General features: G+C 62.6%; 1 protein-coding gene across 2 annotated transcripts in view; it reads left to right on the top strand.

Moving 5' to 3' along the window:
- CYTH1 (cytohesin 1) overlaps positions 1 to 9,041 on the top strand; it is a 42,957-nt gene extending 33,916 nt beyond the window's left edge. For both annotated transcript variants that reach the window (XM_077833835.1, XM_077833834.1), the window contains exons 6-13: positions 212 to 292; positions 561 to 673; positions 1,030 to 1,178; positions 1,339 to 1,450; positions 5,844 to 5,920; positions 6,168 to 6,239; positions 6,852 to 7,006; positions 7,335 to 9,041. In XM_077833835.1, the coding sequence (XP_077689961.1) occupies positions 212 to 292; positions 561 to 673; positions 1,030 to 1,178; positions 1,339 to 1,450; positions 5,844 to 5,920; positions 6,168 to 6,239; positions 6,852 to 7,006; positions 7,335 to 7,413 (838 nt within the window). In that variant the 3' untranslated portion in view covers positions 7,414 to 9,041. The remainder of the gene's footprint in view (positions 1 to 211; positions 293 to 560; positions 674 to 1,029; positions 1,179 to 1,338; positions 1,451 to 5,843; positions 5,921 to 6,167; positions 6,240 to 6,851; positions 7,007 to 7,334) is intronic.
- Positions 9,042 to 16,907: the final 7,866 nt, after the last annotated feature.

The raw sequence follows: 16,907 nt of genomic DNA, 5'->3' as shown, positions 1-16,907 counted from the left end.
TGCTTATGGGAGGCCCGAATGTGTAAACTAGGCCTGGGGTTGGGCTGTATGTGTTCCCCTCCTTGCTCCCTCTGTGTCTAGGGCTGCCCCCGAGGGGTGAGGGTACTACTGCAGCCCACGACCCTGGGGAGGGCTGGCTGGGGCAGTGTGCGACCTGGGGGTGTGGTGCAGCCGTGACTCGGGCCCCTGGGCTCTGTCTTTGTCCCGGCAGAGACGAGTTTAACATCCAGGTCCTGCATGCCTTCGTGGAGCTGCACGAATTCACTGACCTCAACCTGGTGCAAGCGCTGCGGTGAGTGTGTGGGGGGGACTGAGCCGTCACCTCGGGCACCTGTCTCCTCATCCCCGGGGGCAGGGGCGAGCTGCCTGGGCCGGTGCCCGGGGTGCTCTGGCGGGGGCAGCAGCTTGACGCTGTTGAGGGTGGGCCTGAGCAGGTTAAGTGGTGAGGGACTGTCCCCTGCCCTTGTGGGGTGTCAGCCCAAGATGAGGGAGGAAGGTCTCCAAGGCCCGTCCCGGGGGACACAGCCCCCCGCACAGCTGATACCCACCCGGTCCCGCAGGCAGTTCCTGTGGAGTTTCCGCCTGCCGGGCGAGGCGCAGAAGATCGATCGGATGATGGAGGCGTTTGCCCAGCGGTACTGCCAGTGCAATCCAGGCGTCTTTCAGTCCACAGGTAACAGCCCTCCCCGCGGGGCAGGAGCACGCCGACGACCGGGCCTCGGCCTGCCCCGGAGTCCCTCCTTGCCAGGCCGACTCCAAACCCAGAGGCCCCTGGAGAGAGCAGGAGAGGCCTGCCTGATCCCTGGCTTTGAACCCCTCCTGCTGCTGGGGCATGGGGTCTGTGCTTCCCCGGCGGCCCACGGAGGGAGTGGAGGCTGGGTTTGGGCTACAGGCCCAGTGTGGCCGTGTCTGCCGGGAATGAGCCTGGGGACTGCTCTGTCCAGGGTGCTCCCAGCCTGGCCTCTTTGCCCTTCGCCATGTGCCTGGCCTGCCCGGAGCCCAGCTGACCCGCCTCTCTGTGCCCTGCAGACACCTGCTACGTCCTCTCCTTCGCCATCATCATGCTGAACACCAGCCTGCACAACCCCAACGTCAAGGACAAGCCCGCGGTGGAGCGCTTCATCGCCATGAACCGGGGCATCAACGACGGGGGCGACCTGCCGGAGGAGCTGCTCAGGGTGAGGGCGTGGGCAGGCAGGGGGTACTGACTTTCTTGGCACCTAGGGTTGGGGCTCACTGTGCTGCCTGGCCTGGGGTTCGCTGGCCCTAGGCTCTGCTCCCTCGGCCCCGGGGAGCTGCACCCTGGATTTGACCCTCGTGTGCTTCTCTCTGTGCCAGAATCTCTACGAGAGCATAAAGAACGAGCCCTTCAAAATCCCCGAGGATGACGGCAACGACCTCACTCACACCTTCTTCAACCCCGACCGCGAAGGCTGGCTGCTGAAACTCGGTGAGCGCTTCGCCCCCAGGAGCCGAGCGTGGCCACAGGAATGTGCTTGCATCCTCTCCACCCCCTGCTCGGGGTGCTAGCGACGGGCAGCGAGCTCCATGGCACATGGCTCAGCCCGCAGGGAAAGCTGCATGTCGTGGCCACAGCTCTGCAGCCTCCCCAAGGCACTTTCACCGGTACTGGAACCCCAGTCGGCCCCGCCTGGCCCTCAGTGGCACTTGGCGACCCTGCTGGCTTTCACCAAGGCTGGCCAGGTCTCCCTGGGAATCCAGCCTCGCTTTCTGGTGACTGTGTGGGAAGGGATGGGGCGGTCCTGGGGGATGCAGTGCTGGCAGGCAGGGGAGGTCCCGTGGTCTGTAGTGCTGGGAGGGAGGGGAAGGGAAAGTTCTGGGGGCTGCAGTGCTGTGGGGGGTGTCCCAGGGACCATGGTGCTGGCAGGGTGGGAGGGATGGGGGATGGTCCTGGTGGCTGCAGTGCTCGGGGAGGGTTGGGGAGGTCCTGGGAGCTGCAGTCCTGGGAGGGAGGGGAAATTCTGGGGACTGTAATGCCGGGGGGGAAGGCATGGGGAAGTTCCTGGGGGCTGCGGTCCTGGAGGGGAGGGCTGAGGAGGTCTGGGGGGTTGCAGTACTTGGGGGGAGGGGCTGGTTGGGGGATGGTGACTGGCGCTCAGCGTCTTGGCTACATCCTGCTGGAGTGCCTCTTGCCACACTCACTCAGAAGGCGAACTGCGAGCTGCCCCAAGCTGCGTGCATCTCCTCCGTGCCACAGCCTGGTTCCTGGCACACCCTCCCCAGAGCATCATCACCTTGCACATCCTGGCTCCACATGCAGGCAACATGCATGGCATCCCCGCGCCCCGGCTGCAGCTCCCCACAGCACCAACAGCCCCTCCCCAGCTGCGTGGCCCGCCCCCTGGCTCATGGGTTTCTTTGGTTCAGTAGCTATGTTGGAGTTTTCTTGTCTGTGCCCCGGTCAACAGCTGGGGCTGCAGAGACCCGACAGGTCCTGGCAGGAGCTGACTCCATCTGGAGGCTTTTCCCTGGGGCTCTTGCTGTGGTTTGGACTCTACCCTCTAACCTCTCTCTGCCTTGTTGCCAGCCCGTCGGTAGCAGGAGAGGGCCTGCCACTCACATGCAGGACATGCCTAGAGCAGGGGGCCCCAGCCTGGGCTGGGGCATTGGCAGGGATCCCTTCCCATTCTCCAGGGTTCAGGGGACCCTTCGTTCCCCAGACACGCCTGGCCTTAGATGGTGGCCCAGCCTGTCGCGATGGGATGTGGGGCCTGGCTCGGGTGGGGGAAGGGCCATGTCCCCCCGTGGGCTCTCTGCTGCTGTCTATACAGCTGGTAGCATGTCTCTGATGCTGACCTCGGGCCGTCTACCCCCGTCTGTCTGAGCTCGAAACCCACTGGCCTCCGGCTGCTGGGTGGCTCTGCCTGCCGAGCTGCTCCCTGGGCAAACCGGCCCCACGCGAGCCCCTGTCCAGACCCAGCAGTCCCAAAGGCTGGCTGTTTGCAGGTGGGGTGCTGCCTGCGCAGGGCTGTGAACCAGCAGAGCTCCCGGCTCTATCCCGGGGAGCGAGTCCCGAGCCCGTGAATCAGGCACCCGCCGGCCGTGGCAGCTGTTGGCTGCGGCAGCCCCCCCCCCCCCCATCCCCCGGCCGACGCGAGCGTGCAGTGCTGGCTGCCCCAGGGCGAGGGCGGGTTTAATTTCTTTGTTTTAATTTTCTTTTCTCCCTCATTTGTATGTTTCCATGATTTTGGCTCTTCCTTCCCTTGCCCCAAACTCCAGGAGGTACGTACCCCACTCCCTCCCGCAACCCCCTCCCTCGCTCTGCTCTGGCTGCTGGGGCTTTCTTCCTTTCGTTTTTCTTTTGGTCTGAATTGCTGGTGATGGCTCGCTGCTGCTGCTGACGGACCGCAGTCCCCGGGGAACTCGCTTCCAGCGGGACCTGCCCTCACGCTCTGCATCCTGGGCTGAGGCCAGGGACTCTTCCGCTTCGGGCCCTGCCTGACCTCTGGGAGCCCCTCTCCCTGCTTGGCCGGCCCTCAATAACTCAAACCCGGCCAGCCCCTCCCGAGTCTGCAGGCCTGAGCCCAGCCCCAGCTCTGGGCCATGGTCCTGGGGAGGGAGTTGTGGACAGGGTGACTCCTTACTCCACAGCACCCCTGGTGGAGCCCCAGCTTCTTGGCACTCACAGCCAGCTCCCAGTTGAGTGAAGTGTCGGGAGATATTCGGGGTGGCTCAGCGCATCTCGCAGCATGCGAGGGGGCAGCTGCTGCAGCCCTGCATCCATACCTCTTGCACTGGCAGTCCCGAGCCCTCAAGGGCCAGGTGGCCTGGCTTTGGGGCGGCCCTCTCACTGTGTGCTCTTGCCCTCAGAGCCAGTGCAGTGCCCCCCACTGCAAGTGGCAAAGGGAGGCCGTTTCCAGGGCTCTAGTTGCAGCTGGGAAACTGAATCCCCCTTTTCCTGGACCCCCCTGGGGTGCAGCTTGCAGGGAGCCAGGGGAGCAACCCTCAGCCTGCTGCGTCCTGCTGCCAGCCTGGCTCAGGACCCCTGGTGCGTGTGGGAGGGGAGCCCATGAGTTCCCTGGGGGCTGTCCCAGGTGCTGACTGGAACTGTCTGCTTGTGTTGTCTCTGCTGTGAGTCCAGGGTCTCTGTGCGGGGCTGTGCCCAGGGCTGGGCAGCGTCTGCTCCTGTGGGTGGCTGGAAGGGTCACTCCACGGTCTGTGAGCAGAGTTTCCTCCTCCACTCCTCCCAGAATCAGTGCCTGCTTCCCTGGACTGGTGGAGAGCCGGGCAGCTTTGCCATCGCTGCCCAGTGCCAACCAAGGGGGACCCAACACCCACGGTCAGCCCAGGAGTCCTGGCCATGCAGGCTGTCCGAGCACGGGGATCCCGACATGAGAGGCTGGGCCAGGCCTCCATCCCCAAGAGCCCCAGCAGCTTCAGGCTTGCATGGGTGTTTGGGGCCCCAGGTGCTCTGCATCTCTGTGCAGACATGGCAGTTGTGGACCCATTCCTCACCCACTGGCTCCTAGACAGAGGCAGCCGTCCTACGCCTTGCCTCTACCCTCGTCTCCTCACCAAGCCAGTGATGTCGGAGGCCCTGGCTCAGCCCTGGCAGGTGAAATCTTCTCAGCTCCCCTTAAAGCCCTGGATTTCCCTGACTAGAAGCCCAGGCTGGCTGGGCCCAACAGTGACTTTGCTCTCCATCTAAACAGCCCTCAGCAGCAGCGTCGAGCCTCTCCATGAGACTGGCTGGCTTCGCGGGTGTGTGATCCAGGGTCTTTCCCCTTGGGGGTGCTGGCTCTAGCCTGTATTCAGGGCTGGGAATGAGATGCAGCCAGGGCCTTCCCCTCTGGGGTGCTGGGTCCAAGCCAGCCCCCTGTCACGGTCTAGCCTGCATCTGGGGGCTGGGAATGAGATGCAGCCAGGGCCTTCCCCTCTGGGGTGCTGGGTCCAAGCCAGCCCCCTGTCAGTAGGGAGTGCCAGCTCTTGGTAGGCAGAGGGGATGGTGTGCAGTTCCTAGCAGGGCACCTGTCTGTCACAAACTACCCCCGGCTGGCCCCCCATGACCCCCTCATCTATCTCTGGCCTGGACTTGGGGGATGAGCTCCCATCTCATCCCACTCCAGGACACACTGGCAGAGACAGCTTGCCCTGTTGCTGCCAGGGCGTTTGCTCTCCAGGACTGTCGGCACCTTCCACCTGGCCCATAATCGGTCATTCCTGCCCTGACTGACCAGGGCTGGGTCCCTGGAGGGGATGAAATGGGGTGGACAACCTGACTCAGAAGTGGGGGTTCCCCTGGACCTGGCTCTCCTGGCCTGTCTGCTGACCCTGGGTTCAGGGATGGAGCTGTGTGGAGCCGCACTTTTCGTTTCAGGGTGAGTTTCGTATTTCGAAACTTCTGGAAATATGCACAAACCCAAAATCCAGAAACCCTGGGCTGCCGGATTCCGACTGGCTGAAAAACCCAGAAACGGGAAACGAGAGCGTTGTGTCCAGGCCAGCCTGGGCTGCTCTCTGACAGCGCCGTACAGAACGAGGCGCGTCTCCGAGCCATCTGGCTGTCAGATCAGCCCTTGCTCCAGCTCCGGCTCCTCAATCCGCTTCTCACTGCCGCTCGCATCCCGGCCACCGTGGCTTCGCTCTGCCTGTTGCTGCTGCACCAGCCCCGAACTGTCACTGACCGGGGCTGGCTCGCGCTGCTTGTGCCCTGGCTCCGCGCTCTGCGAGACGCTTGTTTGTTCTGTCCTCGTCCGGGGGCTCTCGCCCTGCCATAGCCTGGACGTGCCCGGGAGCCGGACCCCCACCCCGGGGCAGACATGCTCTGGGGCCCAGGCTTGGGGGCGGGTGTTGTGTCAACCGCCCCTCTCTTTACTTGGCAGGTGGCAGGGTGAAGACATGGAAGAGACGCTGGTTCATTCTGACCGACAACTGCCTTTACTATTTCGAGTACACGACGGTGAGTGTGTCTCTCCGCCCCCCAGCCAGGTTCATGGAGCTCAGCTGGTGCACAGGGCGGGGGAATTTTCAGAAGGCTGGCTAAGGCTGTGGGGCGACCAACTTCCTCCCCTCACAGCCCTGCTCCTGGGGGGCAGCCAGTGGCTGGCCAGGGCTGGAGCCACGCCCTTGGAAGAGCAGATCTGGATGTCGGTGAGTCCCCGCAGCTCTGTGGCTAACATTTTCCCTCTTTGCTTGGCCTCCTGCAGGATAAGGAGCCTCGTGGCATCATCCCCTTGGAGAACCTGAGCATCCGCGAGGTGGAGGACTCCAAAAAGCCCGTGAGTCTCTGCATGGCCCCTGCTCGTGATAGGAGGGGGAATCTCCAGCTGGGAAGTTTCTCCTTACCTGGCTTTGTGCATTTTTCCAGCAGAGGCCCCTGGGGTCTGTGTGTTTGGGGGATGTAGTGTGAATGTTGTCCCGGCCCCGCAGGGCAAGGAGAGAGCCTGGGGCTGCAGCATTCTCCCCTCATGACCAGGCACATGGGGCGGGGGCTGTTGCTCCTTTAGTGGGGGCAGCTGGCTGCAGGGCAGCACTGGTGTCACTCATTCAGACCTGCTCGCTTCTTTGGCCCCAGATGTCCAATCCTTCCCTAGCAGAGGATGGGCTGCCCCCCCCCGCCCATCTCCAGCCCTCGGCTCTGTAGCAGGCGACTGGACCGGGCAGCTGCAGCATCGTGATTGCTACAGAGGCATTTCTTGTTGCACACTTAGTATTTCACCCAAAGGGGGGACATTCCCAGGCTGTAACTGGACGGGAGGGCATGTGTGACTCCCAGGGTCTTCCCTCTACCCTACCCCTCCCCAGGCATGGCCCCAGGACCCCTGAGCTGCAGGGGCAGGTCCCATGTGCCGGACTGGAGGCCGCTGCTAAAATGTCTCCTTCCTTCTCAGAACTGCTTTGAGCTTTACATCCCAGACAACAAAGACCAAGTGATCAAGGCCTGTAAGACGGAGGCAGACGGCCGAGTGGTGGAGGGGAACCACACGGTGTATCGCATCTCGGCCCCCACCCCCGAGGAGAAGGAAGAGTGGATCAAGTGCATCAAGTGAGTGTTGTTGCCTAGCCCCCTGTGGCGGGGGGATACGGCCTGTGCACTGGGCCAGGTTCTCTGGGCTGCCCCTGCAGAGGGAGGGTGCTGCACTGGCCGGGCCGTGGGACCGGGGTGACCGGCGTACATTCTCCCAAGACCTGCCCAAGGTTACCCAGAGTCTGTGGGAGAGCCTAGATCTCCTGAGTTCTGGTCAGTTCCTTTGCTGCCAGGCCACCCTTCCCCACTGAGGTAGCAGCTCCTACGTCGAGCTGGGGACAGGATTGACCTGGGATTTCCCTGGTCTCTTGGGTCTCCCTTTCACACGTCCTTTCTCCCTGCCCAGGGCAGCGATCAGCAGGGACCCCTTCTATGAGATGTTGGCAGCGAGGAAGAAGAAAGTGTCCTCCATGAAGAGACATTAGCAGCCTGGGCCAGCCGAGTGAGGTCGGCGGTCTCGGGCAGCAAGAGACTCCCCTCCCCTGGAGATGGAGAGAGCAGGCTGCCAGGCAAGGGCCTCTCCCGCAGCCCAGCCCAGCACAGCCTGAATTCCCAGGGACTAGCTTCAGCTTTTGCAATTTCTTTACCGTTGGGGGGTGGGCAGGTGTTTGGGGGTGGGGCTGGGAGTCCTAGGGCCACAGTGATGAGTCTGCAGCTACGTGAGATGAGCAGGGGCTTGGCGCTGGGAGCTCCCTTCTGGGCTCCCTTCCCAGGGAGCCGTGTTCAGCCCATGTCCCGACGGCCTGGGGGAGAGGGCCAGAGCCGCCTACGAGTGAGACACTTCACCTGCAAGGAGCTCAAGGAGGGTTTGTCAGCAATGCCGTTTCTACCCAGCTGGAGGTCCCTGAGGCCGGCCGCCAGGGCTGGCGGACACGTGGCGCATGCTGTCTGGGATGTGGATGTGTATGGGGGCCCAGGCAGCCTGCGTGGGGCGGGGCAGGGCGGATGGGATGGGAGCTCTGGCGGACGTGCCAGCGAGAGGCTGGGGGCCCTGCCCAAGCCTGGGGCTGCCTCCTGCTTGACTGCTGTCTGCCCACGCGTACCATACACCTGCCTCTGCTAATTCCCCTGGGGGAGGGAGCTACAGCCCCTTGGCATGGCCCCCAGGGCTGGGCACTCGTTTTAAAGCACTTGGGGTGTGTTCTGTCTGTTACTGCTCAGTCGGGGCTGGGCCGCTCAGTCGCAGGCGTTTCGTTTGGGAGGGGGGTAGAATCGCTAAGTGTGGAGGGTGGGAGCCATGGGAGCCGGCCGGTGAGCTTGACGTGAGCCAAGGGGAGCCCATGTGCCTTGCCCACCCACCTACCCTCGTTCTAGAGGGCACTGGTCTGTCCTGGGCTCCTTTGACGAGCCCAGTGAGTTCTGGAACACACAGGGGCAGCTGGGCTCGTCAGAGATGGGAGCAGACGGGCCCAGAGGTTCTGGGAAGGGGAGGCCAAGGGTCCGAAAACCATCATTGCGCCCTCATGTAGCCATAGCTTCCACAGATGCACAGTGCCACGCAGCAGTGCCGAGCCGACAGCAGGAAGCCTGCGGCCCTGGCCTTCCCCGGGGTCAGCCTGTTCCTGGAGCTGGCACCACTGGGCCTCGTGGGCTGTGAGCAGGTTCAGCAACATCCCAGGCACACTGAAGCAGCAGGGCTGGGAAGCATGGGAAGGGGGACGAGTGTCCTGGGAAGGGCTGGAACCTGCCTGAAAGGCAGCTGCTCTTAGGGGCTGAAGGAGAGGTCAGTCTGGGGAACAGGATTCCTCTGGAAGCTGCCCAGGCTCTAGCAGCCTGGTGCCCCAGCCTGCACGGCCCCCTGGCCCTGATGCACTGGGTCTGGAGAGAGGCACCCACAGCAGTATTAGTCTATTTATCAGAGGTGTAAATATTCTGTATAGTTTTCTCCTTTAAGGTTATTTTGTAATTGTTCAAGTTCTGTGCAGAGGCCTCTCCGGCAGGGCGGGCAGCGTTTCAGGGTTTTTTAGTCTGATTCTAACTCCTTGGTTTTTTGCCACGGCCTTGTAAACTAGCGCTGAGGACCTGCAGCAAATAAATGTCAAACCTCCGCTCAGCCTCCGGCTCCTGTCTCGCTTGTTCTCTCCATTCTCAGCTGCCTGGGGAGGGGCGCTCACCACAGCCTCTGCTCCTGTGGGAGAGCATATCCCTGCGCTTGGAGCTCAGCAGGGGCAGCGGTATTCAACGAAACCCAAAGAGCTGTGGGTCAGGGGCCCATCTGCAGCCCTGTTGGGGGATCTCTCTCCCTCGCTGAGCTCACGCCCTCTGGCCCCACAGGACCCAGTGAGCGCTCTGGGCACATTGTCATGAGTCACACTGCATGGGGAGCCTGACACCCCTCCATTCTGGCCTAGGGAATAAGTCAGAGCCAAATCAAATGGTCTGGCACTGCAGAACACTGGCTGGGTAGAGGCCCTGCAGTGTGCTGTGGGGGTCCTACTGTAATGGGGTGGCCTGCTCCTCTCCCAGACCTGGAGGACTGGCCCCTGCCTGGCCGAGCTAGCTGTGTCCATTCCTCTCTTGCCCTGTACTCTCACCTGGTCTTGGGGTTCCTGCTCTTGGCCTGAGACACCCAGACTGTGCGCGCTGCACACAGCCACTGCAGTCTGGCCCCACAGGCATCTGAGTGTGGTATGTTCCCCAGGGCCGCCCCCCGCCTGTCTTTGCTCTGCATCAGCCAGCCTGCTTCTACCCGCAGCTCAGGAAAGAGGTGGGCAACTTGGTAATTCAGTTTGGGGTCGTTTCTTCTATTGCCCTTCCCTGGGGGAAATGGCTTTGCTTTTGGAAGGACGGGGCCTGGGAAAGGGGTGGTTTTAGCCCTGCGGTGACACTGGCCTGCCCCCCCCCCCGTGTGGGGCCCCACAGACAGGATGCAACGTTGCAAAGTTAAACAAGGGAGGCACCATGCTCAAAGTGAGGGCTGTGACCGCAGCAGGAGCCAGCCGTTCCACCTCCAACTCAGTCAGTGAACCCGCAGGGCTGCCGCGACCGTGTCTTCAGCCACCCCCGAGGGTCCTGGGGCTCTGCCAAGGGCCCCTGCCCACTCCAGTTATCTGGGCCGTCAGCGGCTCCAGCCCTGCGGCTTTCGGGGGCTGTGATGGGCACGGGCCCTGGTGTTCCCTCAGTTAAACCTGCCCAGTAGAATCTAGGGACCGATCTGCTCTGGTGAAACCCTGCCACGCTTGGCCACGTCAGTGGCTCACGGGGCAAAGGCTTTCCAGCCCTCGTGCTACTGCACCTGCTTCCCAGTGGTTTACAGGCTCCCACTGAAGGGCAGCTTGTAACCCAGCCGAGGTGTCCTGGGGGCCTGGATTGCTGCTGTGATGCCCCCAGGTGAAAGAACGCGTGATGCAGGGGAGCAAAGTCACTGGTGCTCATCACTGGCCCCCCCTTCCCCTACTAGTGATGCCAACCTCAACTCCTCGCCCCTGCGCTTCTCCCACAAGCACCTCCCCTTGCCCTCCCAAGTCTGGCGTGAACTACCTAGAGAACTACCTGTCTCCAGGAACTGGGCAAGTCAGGAAACATGCTCCTGTCACCCCATCTTCCCCTGCCCCGGTGCAAGCTGCAATAGGTGTAAGTCCATAAAGGTGCTCCTTGGCAGTGCCCTCTAGCTTCAGGGGGCCCCAGTCCAGGAGCCCTACTGTGCATCCCTGTTCTCACAGTGCTGGAGATGCGGCTGGGGCCTGCCCGCCTGCCCAGAGAAATGAGAACTTGCTGCAGCGCCAGGTGCTGATACACGGCTGCAAACCGCCCACGTTTGTCAGGCCTGGTTAGATCAGTTACTTAGTGGGGTCCCAGGGCTTCCATGGGCTCAGATGGGGACTCTCCACATCTGGGGTGTTGCGGCACTGGGCTTGATGCCACAGTCCCCGCAGGGGAACTTACTTGCTGAGCAAAGCCCTATGTTCTTCTCCGAGTGCTTGCTCGTGTCTATTCCAGTTCGGTGTGTGTGCCGTGTGCACAGTCGTTGGAAACTTTTCCCCCGCAGCACCCATCGGGTCGGCTGCGGAGCCCCCGGGAGTGGTGCCTTCATGGCGCTCAATATATGACCCTGCCGACCCGGCACCTCCCCAGTTCTTCTTGCCGCCCGTGCCGGCCATGGGAATGGCAGGGGCTTGCTCTCGCAAGTGCTCCCCCAGTTCTCCGGCTAGTGCCAGAGACGATGCAGCCGCTCCAGGCAGCGATTCCATAACTCCGACCCCACCTCCGGGGTAGGGTCGGGAGACCCCTAACTGGAACCGACACGAGCAAGCACTCGAAGAAGGTTACTCACCTTCTCCTAACTGGTGTTCTTCGAGATGCGGTGCCCGCGTCCATTCCAAACCCGCCCGCCTTCCCCCTGTCGGAGGGACCGGCAGGAAGGAACAGAGGAGGTGCTTTTCCTCGCCCCTACTGAGTGTGGTGAAAAGCACTTCACAGGTTTCCCAGTTTTCACCAAACTCAGCTGGGTTCTGGCCAGAGGGGGCTGGGGACAGCCAGGTATGCAGCCCTCTAGCTGGAAGGGGCTATGGAGGGACGTGGCTGCCATGTGAAATGGCTGCAGTAGGCCCGGCCCCAGGTTGGTGACCTAGCAGAGGATCTGTTCCCCCAGGTGGTCTCATTCCAGTCTAGCAGCACGAATGGCCCCTCTTGTCCCTACAGCCTAAGCCTGTGGCGTAGGAAAGCCCCACTCCCAAGGGCCTCCTGCTCCAGGAGCCATGGGCTGAGAGTCCTGATCTGTGTTTTCCGCTTTCTCCGCAGGCCCTGGAGACAGCAGCTCCCAAGGTCGTTCAAAGCGCCACCCCTTGTTTCAGCCCCAGAGGGACGTTTCCCCATGGTCCCGTTTGTCAGCTCTGCAGGCCAAGCTTTGGTGGCACAGGCTGAGCTCAGCGGTGATCCCAAAACCCCTTAGCGCCAGTTGGCCAGGGAATTACAGTCCACACGTGTGGGTCTGGTACGTACATTCTGGGGCACCAAAGACTGCCACGTGAGGGCTTCAATGAAAGCTGCGGTCACAGGTCGGTACTATTGTGACGTCCGTCCAGCTGCGATGTCAGGAGTTCTGGAGAGACGCCCGAGAGATGGGCTTCGTGTCTGTAGCAGGGGCTTCGTCCCCAGCCGAGGTGGAGAAACAGGTTTTGTGTCTGAGGAGCTGTTTCGTCGCTCGCTCGCGGGGGATGTACTTTAGGCACCGTAAGGTAAGGCAATGGATGCGGGGCTCGCTGGCCTGGGGCTGGGGGACATGGGCTCCTGGCAGCAGATGTACGTGGGAGTCAGACAGGGTCCTGGACCCCTGCTCCAAGCAGCCCTGCCATCATGCCCTGGCAGGCGGTGGGGCAGCCCAGTGACCCCTGCAGGAGGTTCAGCTTGGGCAGGGCGAGGCCCGCTGGGGCTCGGCTCCACCTGCGTCAGGCCAGCGCTGCTGAGCCAAGTGCAGATCCACAGGCCCTGCGTGGGATTTCAAAGACTGCGGGGGCTTAGAGCACCAGGCCACCCCGCCGTCCCCTGCAGCTCTGCGTCCCGGAGGCGAACGGGCACTGTGCTCTCAGGCCACTAGGGGTCAGTGTGCCCTCAGGAGCCCAGCAGGCTGCGGCTTGTGGGTCAGGGTCAGGCAGGTCCCCCGAGGGGCAGCCAGGGCTACGTTTGTAATGAAAGAGGGGCCAGGGCTCAAGCAACCTTTTCACGTTCATCATTGAGGCAGGAAGCCCGGGGGGGCCAGGGCTCCAAGCTGCTGGGCCCTGCGGGGCCGGGGCTTAGCCCTAGCGCAAATTAAGCACTGGGGGCAGCTTAGCACTTTCCGCCGTGGGCAGCCCCTGTGGGGGTGGCCGGGCGCCCTGTCCCAGCTGCCCTCCTTCCTTGCATGGCAGAGATCAGTCTGCCACCTCCAGCGCAGCATGCTAACGGGCTCGGAGTCTGGCTCCAGCCCGGAGAGCTCCCTCACGGCCGTGCCCCCTGGGTCTCAGCCCCGGCACTCAGCTGGGCTTTCGGTGCTGTGAGCTCACTGCGTGAGCAGGGCTGAACCACGAGCTCAGCCGGACGGGCAAGCCCGCAGGGGGGTGCAGATGGGCCCAGCACAGCCTGGCTTTAATCCTGCTCTGATTGTTGCAGGGAGACCCCGCTGTGGCACTGTGATCTCACTGATGGTGTCCTCATCGTGCACGGGTGATGGTGATTCACTGGTGACCAGTCCACCCAGCCATGCTGGCTGCTGCTGTTCCTTGTGGTCAAGCCAGGGGTGGATTAGGGTTTTATGGGGCCCCTGGGCCAGAGCAAGTGCGGGACCCTCCCCACCTGCAGTCCCCTCTGCTCCCCTCCCAGCGCTCCTGCTGGGGAGCAGGGTCACGGCACAGGGGCCCCCATTTTTCCCAGCCCCCCAGTTGGCCAGGACCCCTGGGCATGGGCCCTCTTGGCCCAGTGGCTGGCTAATCCACCACTGGGTTCAGGTACTTCCAGATCCCAGAGAGTAAATAGTCACATGCAGGAGAACAGGGCGAAGGGGAGGTAGAGGCCAGTAACCAGGTGTCACAGAGTGTGGGGGAGTCCAGGCCCTGCACCCCTCTTCCTGGGATTCACTGAGACTCTCAGCCAGCCAGTAAAACAGAAGGTTTATTGGACAACAGGAACACAGTCCAAAACAGAGCTTGTGGGTACAACCAGGACCCCTCAGTCAAGTCCTTCTGGGGGAGCAGGGAGCTTAGACCCCAGCCCTGGGGTTCCCTGCATTCCTCTACCCAGCACCAAACTGAAACTAACCCCCCCAGCAGGGTCCCTTCTACAGCCTCTGTTCACATTCCTGGGCAGAGGTGTCACTTCCCCCTCCCCCTCCTGGCTCAGGTGACAGGCTCTCAGGTCTCCCATCCCCAGGGCACATTCCCAGGTCAACACTCCCCCTCCCTGCTGCGTCACATCGTCACACCAGGCCAGCAGGCAGTGAGCTGTAGGGGCAGCAGGCAATACGTGGGGGGCTAGGGGGGAGGTGTGGGAGATGCTGTGCAAGGGGGAGGGGTAGAGGTGTCAGAGCTTCACCTTCATTGTATAGGCAGGAAGTTCCCCACCTTCCAGAAGTGAGCAAAGAGCTGCCCTGGAAACGGGGATCTGCTGTCACCTTTCCAAAATGCAAATCCACCTCCCTGCACAACAGATAACAGGTGCCTAATTGGGGGCCCCCCAGCAGACACTCAGTGTTGGGCCCTGCCAGCGCTGATGGCCTGTCAGCATCACCTGGGCCCAGTGAGCAGCTCCCAGGAGGAATGGGAGAAATGTCCCTCAGTGGGGCTAAGGCTGAGCCATGCCGTGCCGGCCCAGGGGCAGAGGGAGGTGTAGCTAATGCGAATGCTGCCTCTGGCTCCTGCTGGGGTGACTGCTGCAGGCGCAGGCCTGCTGGCAAGGCGTGGACACCCTCGCAGACTGTGCTGGAAACCTCGGGTGCAAAGAGGAAGGTCAGTAGGTTCATGCTGGCTGGGGCATCACGGGTGAGCCTGAGGGGCAGCCCAGGCCTATGGGAGGGGCCGGCTCAGAGGACATGGCAAAGGTATGTGGTGGGGGGGGGCAGTAATTCTAGGCTGCACTGGCTGCCTTTTTGGAAAGGGAACCCTTCGCGGAAGGAGGAGGAGCCACTGCAGAAACTGGCCAGGGACACGTTCCCCTGTCTCTCTAACACGTGGCAGGGTGACTCTGCAGTAGAGGCAGAGAAGGGACAGGACATGGCTGGATGAGGCAGATTCCCCCTCAAGGAAATGTGCCCACGGATCTTTGCCTTCCTGCCAACTCCAATTGCTACTTTAAGTAGCTGCCAGGAGAGCAATCCCTCTGTAAGGTCACTGGCTGCACCAGCTCCCGAGACGTCCCGGGCTCGCTCCCCAGCCAAAGGCAGAACTGCATGAGCAGCTCCATGCCTTTTTAGGAGGGAGCCACAGCCAGTAGCGAGAGAAAAGAACAGGTGCTGGGGCTGTTCCCCTGTGCTGCAGGGCAGGGCTGTGATCTCTATGCTACCGGGGGAACTGAGGCACCGGGAGACCGAGTGACTTGCCCGAGGCACAGGAGAGCAGGGAATTGGAACCAGGTGTCCCAGGGCCCAGGCTAGAGGCTGGATCACTGGACTGTCCTTCCCCTCCACAGGGAGCCGATGGCTGTTACAGTCTATGGAGCTTTTCTCTGGATTCTGCAGAGTGCATTTGCTGAGCCCCTGGCGGTGGCATTTCACAGGGCATGTGTCTGAGCCGAGCCCCTCCGGGGCAGTGAGGGGAGTCCAGGATGCAGCGAGCTCAGCAGGCGGGCAGGAGGGGCTCTCCAGATGAATTGGCACTAGGGAGGAGCGGGAGGGACACAGGCAGCCAGGCTCCCGGCCATGGCAGAGCACCGCGTGTGAGGCCTGGTTGGATGGGAGGCGCTGGGCAGATGCAGAGCATTAGCAGGGCCCTGCACCAAGCTAGGCGAGGGTGGGGACAGAGCGTGGGGACAGCTCGTGCTGCTGCCAGGCCCCTGGCCCCGGCTGGCCGCGCAGGGGTGGGCGGAAGGTTCCGGCAGCTGGGCGGTTGGTGGCGGCTGTCCCCGACCTGGGGGGTTCCGGGGCAGTTGGAGCCGCCAGCTGGGGGCCTCCGCTCTGAGGGGAGCTTGGTGCCGAGCCGGCTCAGTGTGTCCGCTCGGTGATTTGGGAGGCACCAGGGACGGGGGCTCGACAAGGGAGCGGGGGGGATAGAGTCCGGGCAGTGGCTGTGGGGCTGGGGCTGGGCTGGGGGGAGTTGCCAGCTGCAGTTGTGGGGGGCGGGGGTGTTCCTGGTCCTGCATGTGATCAGGCCCACTTGCCAGCCCAGTCAGTCTGCAAAGAGCCAGGCTAGGGCACGCAGGGGTGAGGCGCCCTGGCTCTGTCTCCGTTGCTCTGGGACACACCCCAGTGTCACGCTGCAGCCTTCCGGCAAGAGGGTTTGTGTCTTTAACTCTGGGCCTGTGCTGTGGGCTCACGGGATGGAAGAGGGGCTATGGAGCCGGGAGAGCTGTGGGGCTGGACAGAGCTTGGGGGAGAAATAGGGACCTGGATGTTGTGAAGCTGCCAGGCAGGATATAGGCCTGGGTCCAGGGGCCATACAGACTGCCAGACCGTCCCGGGGCTGAAGGCGATTGGCGGCTGAGGGAGGGGGCAAGGTGGGGCTGTGAGATTGGGTCATGGCGGGGAATATGGGGCTGCGAGAGGAGCTGGGGCTAGGGATGTGGGGTCTGAGGGAAAATGGGATGGTGGAGGCTATGTTAAGAATTGCCCCCTTCCTTGCCCTGAGAACATGAGGGACCTGTTGCAGCCTCTGTCTGGCAGGCAGCACCTCTCCCTGGGGTGGGGGTGAGGGCAGGTTTCCTGTCTCCTGTCCCCTCCCAGCAGCTGGAGCCGTGAGGGGGCAGAGGCTGTGCAGCCCTATAAATCTCACCCCAATCTTTGTGGGAGCAAGACCCAAAAGGAGGGACGTGAAAACAACAGAACAGGAGGCTCTGAAGGCTGGGCACCGAGTGGGCACAGAGTGGCCTGCTCACTCTCGAAGGCAGCCTCTCCCTTTGGGGCTCTCGGTGGGGTGCCTGGCATTAGGCACTGGGGCCCTGCCCTCCAGAAGAGCTGAGCACCCACTGCTCCCTCTGCCTGCCTTTGGGGTTGTGGGTGCCAGCACTTCTGCACACCAGCCCGCGGGGCAGCCGAATGCAGTGGGGCCCCTGAGCATTTCAGACTAAAACTTCAGCCCCTTGGCTCAGCCTTTGCTAATGACTGGCAGCGAGGAGAGCATGGGCACCTGTGCAGGTGGGGCTAATTGGTCTCTAATTACCATGTCCTTTCACTCTCCCATTGCAGGAAGCACAGCTAGCCCTGAGTGCGGGAGAGACTGGGAGAAAACCTGCCTTGACCCCAATTTGCTCGGCGTTACCCCTTTAAGTAGGACCCTGCTGAGCACCGAGGGGCAGG

Source organism: Eretmochelys imbricata, chromosome 14 (assembly GCF_965152235.1).
Source record: "Eretmochelys imbricata isolate rEreImb1 chromosome 14, rEreImb1.hap1, whole genome shotgun sequence".
NCBI classification, from domain to species: Eukaryota; Metazoa; Chordata; order Testudines; family Cheloniidae; genus Eretmochelys; species Eretmochelys imbricata.
The sequence above is the reverse complement of the archived record's forward strand: the minus strand, read 5'-3'. Positions and strand labels throughout refer to the sequence as shown.